We start from the raw sequence: 12,628 nt of genomic DNA, 5'->3' as shown, positions 1-12,628 counted from the left end.
GTTAATAATTTTAAAAAATCAGATCATATTTCTGAAATCCCATTCATTCAGAAATGTTTTTCAGTGTAGAATAGATGTTCTTCAAAGAGCTACTGTACCTTAAAGTGCACTTCATTATATCACAAACCAAAACATGATACTAAATGATATCATTGATGTTTGTGCTCAAATGTGGGATGTTATGACTCATCGAAATAAACTTAATTCTTTTGTCATCTTAGGCCCTGAGTTTAAGAAGTGTGAGTGAAGGGTTGGAGGTTAACCCACGGATTTCTGTGATAATGGTGGATATTGTTACAATAAAATGGTTGAAATTTCAGTGAAGTTCATGAAATACAAAATTATAAAAGGAAACCTTGATTATTCATTTGATTTTTTAAAATATGGGATTTTGATGTTTGAAAAGCGACAGCGAAGTGTATTTGACTAAAATTGCTAAATAAATATTATTGAGTTGCGGAATGAGGACTCATTCCTTAGTATTTCAGTTTACATTTTCAAAACACAAGGTCATCATTAGTATGATACATTTGTATTTAAGAGAGCTGAATTGATAAACTAGGAACACATTTGATGTATGTAAAACAGATTTGTCTGCTGGTAAAAAAACGAATTGAAATGTTTTAATGTTAAAATGCCTTTAAGTTGTTATGAACATATTTGTTATCACAGCTGCATGCACTTGTGCAGACTGTGACCTTTCTGTGCGCAGGAAGCATTCAAGTTGGTATATGAAAAAGGTTAAAGTTTTCAAATATCTGGACATTTTCATGCCATGAGGATTTAAAAAAAAATCTGCAGGATTCATGTGGCACCAATTGTGAGAGTGTTATGAGATTGGTTTTGTTCCTTGCATTCGTTTTGAAATCATCTTTGAAGAGTTTGTTCATATTTTATGTGTGTGTGTTTGTATTATAAATTGAATTTTCTGTTGAAACAAAAAATTGTATTTCTAATAAACACTTTAAAAATTATTTCTTGTATCACCTCGCCTGTTGAAGGAAAAAAGGACTTAAAGTGAGAGCCTGAACCGTTTCATATTGAAGCCTTTGAGGGATTATTTTAATTGCTGTGGCGCTTGCTTATGATACCCATGTTTGTAGTGATATCTAAAACTAATACACTGATAGTCATATAAACCATGAATGTAAAATCATATTCAATAACTGCTCATTGTGCTTAGAAGATCATGGCAACATGTCTTTCACCAGTACTCTGAAAAGATCTTTAAAAGTTTCTAAGTTTCTAAGAGGTATTACAATAACTGAATACTATGTTGGTGAAGCCAGTTTATGATCAGGGGCAATATCAAAAATGTATCTAAAAACTACTTTAACAAGGCAGTATTTGAAGGAAATATTCAAACTCTCAAGTTTTGATTTGAAATTCAAGCTTTTATACTTAATGTGTGGCAAAATGAGAAACGTTGATTGATTTGCTAGATTAAACCCAATTAAGACAAAATTTACACGTTGTGCAATGGACGCTCAAGTTTTTGCTAAAAAAGCTTTGTTCATAATGATAACTAGCCCATCTTTCTAGATGTACTGCACCCCCGATTTCAGCCCAGAAGCCTGTGTTTGTGAAGAGCCCTAGTGAGCTGCAGGGCGAGGTGTTCACCACGCGGCTGCTGAAGGGAGAGCGGGGGCTGGGCTTCACCATCATAGGGGGCGACAATCCGGACGAGGAGTTCCTGCAGATCAAAAACGTTGTGCTCAACGGGCCTGCGTTTGTGGACGGCAAGCTGCGTACAGGTACAGGGGCTTAATGCATTAAGTGTAGTTCCAGATTAGCCTGTGCAGCCCGCACAGCTAATCAGGGTTGACACGTTCTGCTTTTAAGTGTCGTGTTTTCATAATCTTTTTTCTGTGCATGAGACAAGTTCTGGGAAAATTGGTCTTGATGCACGTGTCGTCCAATATTAGCCTTTCAGGGAGGACACTTTCCACTTATACAGTATTTTTGTTCAAAGTATCTTCTTTGCGGAAATCAACTTAAGGTGTAAAGTGGCATCCCTGATTATAGCCAGTGCAGACTGCACAGGCTAATCTGGGACAATTTTTTACTCACATGCATACAACTTTGTTCCCCCAGAGGGAGACTCAAGTGTTCTGATAAGATGAATGAGGAAATGAATGATAGTGTTCTCTGTCCAGGACAGTAGGAAAGAATGCTATTGCACAATTTCAACATGGAAATGCGTGTATAATTGGTTTTCAAACCTTTATAATTGTCTGAATGTAAATAAATGTTTTGTTATACGCCCATTACCATTGGTAATGGGGGCTATATAGGAGTCACTTTGTTGATCGGTCGGTCTGTCTGTCTGTCGGTCTGTCCTGAAATTTCATCCGATCTTCACCAAACTTGGTCACAAGCTGTATCTAGATGATGTTTAGGTCAAGTTTGAATATGGGTCATGCCTGGTCAAAAACTAGGTCACGGGGTCACTAAGTGTGTTTTAAACCGAAAGTTTGTCCTGACCATAACTGTCATTTATCGTTAGATTTTAAAATAACTTGGTACATTTGTTCACCATCATGGGACGGTGTGTCGTGTGAAAAAAATACGTCGATATCTCCAAGGTCAAGGTCACACTTGGAGTTCAAAGGTTAAATACTTGTCCAGGCCATAACTTTATCCTTTATTGTGAGATTTAAAAATCATTTGGCAAATTTGTTCACCATCATTGGACGGTGTGTCGCGCGAAAGAATTACGTCGATATCTCCAAGGTCAAGGTCACACTTTGAGTTCAAAGATCAAAATGGCCATAAATGAGCTTGTCAGAGCATAAACTATGTTGTTCATTGTGAGATTTAAATAAAAATTGGCACATTTGTTCACCATCAGTGAATGGTGTTTCGCGCGAAAGAATTGCGTTGATATCTCCAAGGTCGAGGTCACACTTCAAGTTCAAAGGTTAAAAATGGCCATAAATGAGCTTGTCCGGGCCATAACTATGTCGTTCATAGTGAGATTTTAAAATTATTTGGCACATTTGTTCACCATCATTGGCCGGTGTGTCGCCCGAACGAATTACATTGATATCTCCAAGGTCAAGGTCACACTTGGAGTTCAAATGTCAAAAATGGCCATAAATGAGCTTGTCCAGGCCATAACTATGTCATTCATTGTGAGATTTTAAAATTATGTGGCACATTTGTTCACCATCATTGGACGTAGTGTCGCTCGAAAGAATTACGTCGATATCTCCAAGGTCAAGGTCACACTGTTAATTCAAAGGTCAAAAACGGCCATAAATGATCTTGTCCGGGCCATAACTATGTCATTCATTGTGAGATTTTAAAATTACTCAGTACATTTGTTCACAATCATTGAACAATGTGTCATGCTAAAGAATTACGTCAATATCTCTAAGGTCAAGGTCACACTTGGAGTTCAAAAGTGAAAAATGGCCATACATGAGCTTGTCCGGGCCATAACTATGTCATTTATTGTGAGATTTTAAAATGACTGTACATGAATTTTGTTCACAGTCATTGGACGGTGTGTCATGCGAAAGAATTCAAGAGTTCAAAGGTCAAAATGGCCATAAATAATAATGGCATAATAATTCTTAAAAACTGCCATAAATTAGATTCTCTTGTAATGTGAAGACAGCATGCAAAATAGTCTGTGTCAATGCGGCACGTGGGGATATACGTCACATCTGTGACAAAGCTCTAGTTGATTATTTCTTTACTGTTTATGTAGAAAAACAGATCATGCAAAGCATGAAGCTTTGAATGTTTCATTTTCATGTTTAACATCATAAAACATGCACAGTGGTTTTTCAGTACAATATTTTGGAATTATTCTCTTCTAGGTGATGTGTTAGTGCGGGTAAATGGGCAGCTAGTATTAGGTTACACGCACCAAGATGTTGTCCAACTTTTCCAAACCATTCAGCCGGGGGACTATGTTGACCTAGAGGTGTGTAGAGGTTACCACCTACCATTTGACCCCGATGACCCAAACACTGAGATTATCACCACTATCGCCGTGGGTCATAACGACACACGAAGCTCCAACTCTCCAGCGTCTCACGGTTCTCGTGATAACGTTGATCGTAACGATATGTCATCACGAAGCTTAAAATCATTGCCAGAACTTGTTAAGTCTGCTCATTCTAATACAGTGTTAGACTATTCACAATCGAGACAGCCGCCAGACATAAGTGCACCAGATGTGTTAGGGCAGGCGCAGGGTGAGATTATTTCAATTGACATCGTGAGAGGTGACAATGGTTTCGGGTTCACGATAGCGGGCAGTCAAAGTGGGCAGAAAGTGAAGCAGATTCTGGACCAGCCGCGATGTCGGGAGCTCCAGGAAGGGGACTTCATTCTGCAGATCAACAATATCAGCGTGGCTGAGATGACCCACAGTCAGCTTGTACAGGTGCTGAAGGAGTGTCCCATAGGGGAGGCAACTCAGATCATTGTCCAGAGGGGAGGTAATGTTGCAACGTCACTCACCTCCATTGTTTACTCATGTTTGTCCAGCTCCTTGTGAGGAGTGTGTTGAAGAGATTCAAGTGGAACTTCATGTAATGATAAAGAGCTTTGAGGGCAAGTGCAGGTTACAAGGACCATACCTCTCACTTCAAGATTTATAGAGTTATTGCCCTTTAGTTATTTCTCTTGTGCGGAGAATGACACCTTTAGTACTGTAGGTATTTGAATAAAATTCTGTACCTTACTTGAGGACATTCACAGATAGTGCAGAGTAAAAGAACCATAACTCTTTTCTCAGTATTTGTGGAGTTACTGCCATATGATTATTTTTTTGTATAGTTTGTTTCTTGTGTGGGGCATAGCTCTGCATGTATTTAATGTATTCAAATGATTCTTCATTTAATGATACACTCTTTTCAGTATTTATAAAGTTATTGGCCTTCATTTATTTTTTATGTGTAAAGTGTAAATTCAAGGGTGTTATTTGCGGAGCATTATTCTAAAGAAAGTATGGAGCTGACAATTACAAACATTCATAAAGTGATAAGCAACAATAAGAGGCAGTACAGAATAAACATATCATTATTTCGTCTTCAGTACCGGGTATTTGAGTTATTGTTCTGTGTACATATTCAGTTTTTCAATAAATAAATGAAACATGTCTGTTTTCCTATCCTGTGAAGGTCATTTACTAGTTTATGTTTGCATCACTTTTTTGTACAGATACTAAAAAACTTGTGACAATCTATAATTATTCTATCTGTTTAATGTTTCTATTTCTGCATTTTAGAAAAAGAATATTGTATCATTTCAAATGTGACTGTGTGTTTATTGGTTTTGTGAATTGAAAATAATAATTGCTTTTTAATTGAAAAAGTATATTTGACAGGTAGAACTATGGAAACATCTAGGTACAGTTTTGTGAGATAAATGCATTTGACAGATATGAGCCATGCATTCACAGTCATTACTTAAATATAATGGGCATGTAAGTCTGTATGAAGCTCTGACATGCTTTGAAAAAGGTTTAGAATTGTACAATGTTTTGTATAACATCTTTTCTTTAAGTATAATTCATCAGCTGTAATGAACAGTTGCATAATGCTTTATGTTAAATAAAAATCAACAATTCAAGAGTTTTAAGTCAAATAATATAACATTAAATCTCACCGTTTCAGGAATTCCACCAAAAGGAAAGCGGCCCAACAAACTGGTTTGTACTTTTACACTCATTCTAAAGAAAATTTGCTTTGGAATCTTTTGTAAAATATTACTACCTTCATTGAATTTTACAGAAACTTTATGTCAAGCTTCCTATCAAATGTTATCTTATCATTCAATAATGTTTATGCTTGATTATTTTACAAAGACATTTATTATAATTTGGTTTCCTTGTTGTGTATTTGCAGAATGATGATCCTCGTGGTATGTAATTTGGAGTCATATAAAGTTTGCTAATATTGACTATAATTAACTTTGTACTTAATGTGGTCATAAATATACCATTATTTTTTAAACAAACAATATTATAAATGTCACAATCACAGAAGTATGATTATTTTGTTTCCCCGGCAACAAACTGTCTGTTACCATAAATAATGGCAGTAGAAACTGTGCACAATCATTGGAAGTGCGACTGAAAGTTTGAATAAAGTTTGCTAGAAAGCATTAATGGGTTTCATTGTGAGAATGACAGCAGATTTGTGTGGTACATATACTTCTGCTAGGGCTTCTTCAAACCTTATAATGATTTATTGGTTGGACCCCTGAATTTTAGTACTGATGTAAAACCCCTTATTATGTGCTTTATTACCTGCTCAATGTGTTTCCAGTTGTTGTCACTGTTTTCAGACCGACTGGAAAGCTCTGAAGGGTACATTAATATGTCAAGAGGTGAGATTTCATAACACAAAAAGCCATGTTAAGAATTATCTGTTTAATCTGTCTATTGTTCCATTAAATATCACCACTTAGCATAGGGATGTTTCAAACTAATGAGAGTTCTTCAACTATTTTGTATAGTTTTTTTTGTTGTATTGATTTATCATATTTTAGCAATATTTAGACTCTTCTATTCTTTTCTCTGTACTGTTATGGCATTGTACTTCATAAATTGTTATAGTTGAGGTCATAAAAATATCAACTATTTGGGCTATTATTAATATAAATATCCAACCTATGTGTATATTTCAATTTCAGTCCGTGATGAGTTAGATGGTATTGGTGTTCCACCCGAGATTCCAAGAAGACCACGAACACCCTCCAATGAAAATGGACCGAAAACGCCTTTAGAACCCCGTCCAAAAACACCCACAAGACTAGCCTTTCAAGGAGGCAACAATTCTCGTGCAAATATTACCACCCCAAACAGTGCTCATTTAGCGCGTAGGGATTTTCCGGAAACTTCACGTGATTTTAGTCAAAATGATGATAGTTTTAATGCAACCACAAGACCTCCACAAGGACCGCGCAGTGACCATTTTAACACATCAAGAGGTCGTAGTAATTTTAATATGCCCAATTTTAACGATAGGGACCCATATGGTCGGACAGACACTGTTCGCCCAGGGCAGTTCCGTAGCAGGACCCCTGGACCAGAAATGATGCAACGTTCAGCTTTTCCTGATTACAGGACAGACCCGAATAGGCCAAAGACACCCACTGCATCAGACATGCGCAGCAAAACCCCGATACCTGGTCTATATGGCCAGGCTCCTGGGGGGAATCCGGACTATGCAAGGAATAATGTTTGGGGTACTAATGGTGTTCCGTATAGAAACTTTGATCCTAATTCTCGGACTAGAGGTTCAGGTATCCCAGATAATAGTTTTACGCCAAACATGCAACGAAGGGATCCGACTGAGTTAATGAGAATGAACTCGGTAGGTGCTGGTCGCCTACCCCAACAGAGTACATCATTTGACTCAGAAGACCCGTTTCAGGGCAATATGTCACGTGTTCCGCGCCATCCCCCATACCAGAACTCTTCATTCGGAGGTGCACAGTCGCCGCGACCCTTCCGTTACCCTGGTAGCGTAGAAGACAATGCTAAGTATATAGAGATGAATGTAACCTTACAGCGACAGGAAAGTGGGTTTGGCTTCAGGGTCATTGGAGGGACTGAAGATCGTACTCAGGTACACTTTGAATGCTTGAATCTACTCTGAAACAAGAACCCTTTATTAAGAACCTTATTATGTCTTGTAATTAAGCAGACTTTTTTGTGCACGGAAAGTGTATGATCGAAGCTGATTTTGCCAAAGACCTTTATGTAAAATCTCCATCATACCAAACCAATATCTTCTAAAAATTCACCTGTTATATCATTGATGTATTTGTTATCAATGTCTTTGGGTATGCATAAGATACAAGTAATGATATAATCATGTGATTGCTATTTCACTGATAAGTTCTTCAATGAATGCATGAACATGATATTTACCTGTTTTTCGCATTGCTTGTGTTTGAATGCTTTATTATTCTAGGAATTTCTTGCAATATCTTATTTGGTTAACACACTGTAGCACAGAGTTTTCAATAAGAATTGTTTAAGCAGGAATAGAAATTAGTGGTTTTGTGTTAGCCTTGGCCATCAGATTTATGGTGAGCTTTTGTGTTCGCCTTTTGTCCGTCGTTCGTCGTGCGGCGTCAACATTTTGCCTTGTGAACACTCCAGATTCCACATTTATTGTCCAATCTTCATGAAACATGGTCAGAACATTTGTCCCATTGATACCACAACTGAGTTCGAAACTGGGTCATGCTGGGTCAAAAACTAGGTCACTAGGTAAAATAAAAGAAAAACCTTGTGAACACTGTAGAAGTCACATTTGATGCCCAATCTTCATGTAACTTTGTCAAAATGTTTGTCTAAATGATTTGTTGGTTGAGTTCAAAAATGGTTCCTGTCCGTTGAAAAACATGGCCGCCAGGGGGCGGGGCAGTATTCCTTATATGGCTAAAGAGAAACCTTGTGAACACTCTAGAAGTTACAATTTTTGCCCAATCATCATGAAACTTGGTCAAAACATTGGTATCATTCATATCTCGGATGAGTTCAAAAATGATCCAGATCGGTGAAAAAACATGGCCACCAGGGGGCGGGGCAGTTTTCTCTATATGTATATAGTGAAAACATGTGAACATTCTAGAAGTCACATTTTTGGTCCAATCTTCATGAAATTTGGTCAGAATATATGTTTTCTGGATATGACGGTTGAGTTCGAAAATGGTTACGTTTGCTTGAAAAACATGGCTGCCAAGGGGCGGGGCATTTTTCCTTAAATGGCTATAGTAAAACCTTGTTAACACTCTAGAGGCCACATTTATTGTCTGATCTGATCTTCATGAAACTTGGTCAGAAGATTCATCCCAATAATATCTTGGACGAGTTCGAAAACGATGCCAGTTGGTTGAAAAACATGGCCGCCAGGGGGCGGGGCATATTTCCTTATATGGCTATAGTAAAACCTTGATAACACTTTAGAGGCCACATTTATTTTCCGATCTTCATGAAACTTGCTCAGAAGATTTGTCCCAATGATATCTTGGATGAGTTCAAAAATGGTAACCTTTGCTTGAAAAACATGGCTGCTAAGGGGCGTGGCATTTTTCCTTATATGGCTATGTATGACTATAGTAAAATCTTGTTAACACTCTAGAGGCCACATTTATTGTCCAATCTTCATGAAACTTGGTCAGAAGATTCATCCCAATAATATCTTGAACGAGTTCCAAAATGATGTCGGTTGGTTGAAAAACATGGCCGCCAGGGGGCGGGCCATTTTTCCTTATATTGCTATAGTAAAACCTTGTTAACACTCTAGAGGCCACATTTATTTTCCGATCTTCATGAAACTTGGTCAGAAGATTTTTCCCAATGATATCTTGGATGAGTTTGAAAATGGTAACCTTTGCTTGAAAAACATGGCTACCAAGGGGCGGGGCATTTTTCCTTATATGGCTATATATGGCTATAGTAAAATCTTGTTAACACTCTAGAGGCCACATTAATTGTCCAATCTTCATGAAACTCGGTCAGAAGATTCATCCCAATAATATCTTGGACGAGGTCAAAAATGATGCCGGTTGGTTGAAAAACATGGCCACCACGGGGGCGGGGCATTTTTCCTTACTTGTTTATATGGCTATAGTAAAACCTTGTTAACACTCTAGAGGCCACATTTATTTTCCGATCATCATGAAACTTGGTCAGAAGATTTGTCCCAATGATATCTTGGATGAGTTCGAAAATGGTTTTGGTTGCTTTAAAAACATGGCCACCAGGGGCGGGGCATTTTTCCTTATATGGCTATATATGGCTTTAGTTAAACCTTGTTAACACTCTAGAGGCCACATTTATTGTCCAATCTTCATGAAATTTGGTCAGAAGATTGGTCCCAATGATATCTTGGATGAGTTCGAAAATAATTATGTTTGCTTGAAAAACATGGCAGCCAAGGGGCGGGGCATTTTTCCTTATATGGCTATAGTTAAATCTTGTTAACACTTTAGAGGCCACATTTACTGTCCGATCTTCATGAAACTTGGTCAGAAGATTTGTCCCAATAATATCTTGTTTTCTCAGGTGAGCGACTTTGGGCCTTTCAGGCCCTCTTGTTTTTTAAGTATAAGATAATTATGACATGAACTTGGTTCTGGGCTACATACTCTTTGGCCTGGCTACTAAAGTACTAGGGATGGTTTCCAGTCTGGGCAACCTACTGTAAAAAGTTAGTTTCTATCTCTGTTAAGGAGGCCAAATGTGAATGGAAAGTGTCCTACTAGGGGCTCTTAACCCTCACAATATTTTAATGAGGATGCAAAATCATGCATTCTGTGGGTTTTCATGGCTACTTTAGGCACTGTAGTAAGTCAGTATATTTATTATCAATTAAATCAACGGAAAATACAAGAAAACACATTGTTTGTCAATAAACATGATGTTCAATAAAACCGATTTTACAGTAGTTTACATTTTTATTTTTATTTGGGTACATTTTGTATCCTTTGTTTCAATTTCAATGACTTTTCTACATAAATACAAACAGGTTTCTTTGAAACAAGTACGATAAATCTGATTCAGAAAGGAATGCAAACAAAAATGATGCTATTGTAATGTTAGAAATTAGCACACTTTCAAGAAATGTGTCACTCTTTCAAGAAATTGCACGTCTTGTAATGTCTGTGTCTGAACACTTTTGTTTTGTATTAGATTGCTAATAAAAAAGACAATATAGTTGTTATCTATGTGAATTATATTACAATTCTAAAGTTATCGTAAGTATAGTGTGATGCTTTAATTGGCCAAAGTTCATAAGCTGATATGACTGATGATTTTTCAAAGACAAATATTATTTGTGCATACAACTTGTATGTGTATGTTTTCAAAAAGATGTGTACAAACGAGCTATTATATACAATTTTTCATTTCCCTCAGCACCTCTCTTATTTAAAACACTGCTGTAAGGTAGGTGTTTTTTGACTGTATGGTGAATTTCAAAATAATACGTGTCTCCTCCATCCAACCCTAATGACATTGTTTTTAGAATGTCTTAACAAGTTTTCCATTGTTGACTGCCAGGTTGGTGTAGGTCACATAGTACCAGGTGGGGCAGCGGATCGGGACGGGAGACTGCAGACCAATGACGAGATTCTCTTCTGTGACGACGTATGTGTGATCAATGCCTCCCACCACAAGGTCGTCCAGCTGATGAGCAAAGCCGGCCAGCGCGGTCAGGTGTCCTTGGGCATCCGACGGAGGATTGCTCCATATACAGGTATATGGTGGACTTTTGTCCCTGTATAGTCTGTGTGGACTGCACAGGCTAATCTGGGACAACACTTAATGCACATGTATTAAGCCCCTTTTTCACAGATTGAAGCTAAATAGTTTTCATTTAGGTAAGATCACATGGTTATTTTCAGTAGCCATTTTCAACTGACCTAATGATATATAGATTCCTTCAAGAGCTGTTGCTGTTGTTTGTCATCCTTGTATGTTCTTAAGGTTGTTTGTTGTCATAATTTATTGTATGTCTTTGTCACAATGTTGTTCTAATTTTACATATTCATAAACTGTTTTTGAAAAAATGACTATAAATGACGTTCTGGGCAACAGGCTGAACATGTCTTATGTTGGTGTAAGAGCCATCCTAACAGGTTGGCAAAATTGGTGGCAGTCAAGAAAGTGTGCCAATATCAGATGTTAGTGTCTTATTCAATGTTTCCTGTGTTTTCTAGACGATTACCCGTATGATGTAATAGTCAATCGCAGGGAGCAGGAAGGCTTCGGTTTCATCATCATATCGTCCGTGTCTAAGGCCGGGTCAACGATAGGTGAGTTCATCGGTATGTGTCACCAATTTTCTCACTATTTTTACCCCTTGCACTCACTTAACATGTTAACCCACTGACAATTGTATTATATATATATATTGGTTTAAATATTTGCAGAACGATGGCTGAATAAAACAGGACATTTCAGAAAAAATGAATGAAAACACTCACCAATATTTTGCTTTTTTATGTTATACAAACAAAACACAGCATGTCTTATTATGAATTACTTCAAAATGTATTTTGTATCTGGTTATTTAAAATGAAAGAAAACTTTGTTAAAATTTAAAAGTAATGTAAAATACTATTGCCAAAAGTTTAATTCACAGTCATGGTATAATTAAAGTGTTTAAATCTCTGTTTATTAAACAATTAGTAATTTTATTATTCTTAGTTGAATATTGCACACCTATTGTAGTACCAAGTGTGAATCAAGCAGCAATAAAACGCTGCTAGTGCTATGTCAGTCTTTACATGTATTTGTGGTTGATCAGTGTACATGTGTATTGATTTGCCTTTCTGTTTAATGTACTCTTCTCTTTGTGTAAACTGTATTTTCCTGTCCAGTTTCAGACACACATAAACACCGTGTGTACATTTAAAGAAAACCATGGTGTGACCTCAATTCCATTAGAATATTAAATGTCAATGGACAGTAACAGCAGTATTGTGAGATTTGTGATAGTGACAAATACAGTTGGCGTCATGTTTAATAAGTTATTAAAGAGAGATTTATGAGTAGTGAAGCGTTTTTACAGATGTTGGTGTTGATTAGATATTATGAGACATCCTTGGTAATGGACAGAGATACAGATTAAAAGATTATAATACTAGC

The 12,628-nt window shown here is 37.1% G+C and overlaps 1 protein-coding gene across 11 annotated transcripts in view; it reads left to right on the top strand.

The window, feature by feature from the left end:
* Positions 1-12,628, top strand: part of LOC127865075 (membrane-associated guanylate kinase, WW and PDZ domain-containing protein 3-like) — a 165,735-nt gene that overhangs the window by 139,211 nt on the left and 13,896 nt on the right. For 9 of the 11 annotated variants that reach the window (XM_052404956.1, XM_052404958.1, XM_052404959.1 and 6 more), the window contains 8 exons: positions 1,566-1,754; positions 3,828-4,454; positions 5,634-5,668; positions 5,865-5,880; positions 6,307-6,348; positions 6,655-7,592; positions 11,039-11,234; positions 11,698-11,805. In XM_052404956.1, coding sequence (XP_052260916.1) covers positions 1,566-1,754; positions 3,828-4,454; positions 5,634-5,668; positions 5,865-5,880; positions 6,307-6,348; positions 6,655-7,592; positions 11,039-11,234; positions 11,698-11,805 — 2,151 coding nt within the window. The remainder of the gene's footprint in view (positions 1-1,565; positions 1,755-3,827; positions 4,455-5,633; positions 5,669-5,864; positions 5,881-6,306; positions 6,349-6,654; positions 7,593-11,038; positions 11,235-11,697; positions 11,806-12,628) is intronic. The other 2 variants (XM_052404960.1, XM_052404957.1) reach the window with 2 other exon arrangements.

This window comes from Dreissena polymorpha, chromosome 1, assembly GCF_020536995.1.
Source record: "Dreissena polymorpha isolate Duluth1 chromosome 1, UMN_Dpol_1.0, whole genome shotgun sequence".
NCBI lineage: Eukaryota > Metazoa > Mollusca > Bivalvia > Myida > Dreissenidae > Dreissena > Dreissena polymorpha.
The sequence above is the reverse complement of the archived record's forward strand: the minus strand, read 5'-3'. Positions and strand labels throughout refer to the sequence as shown.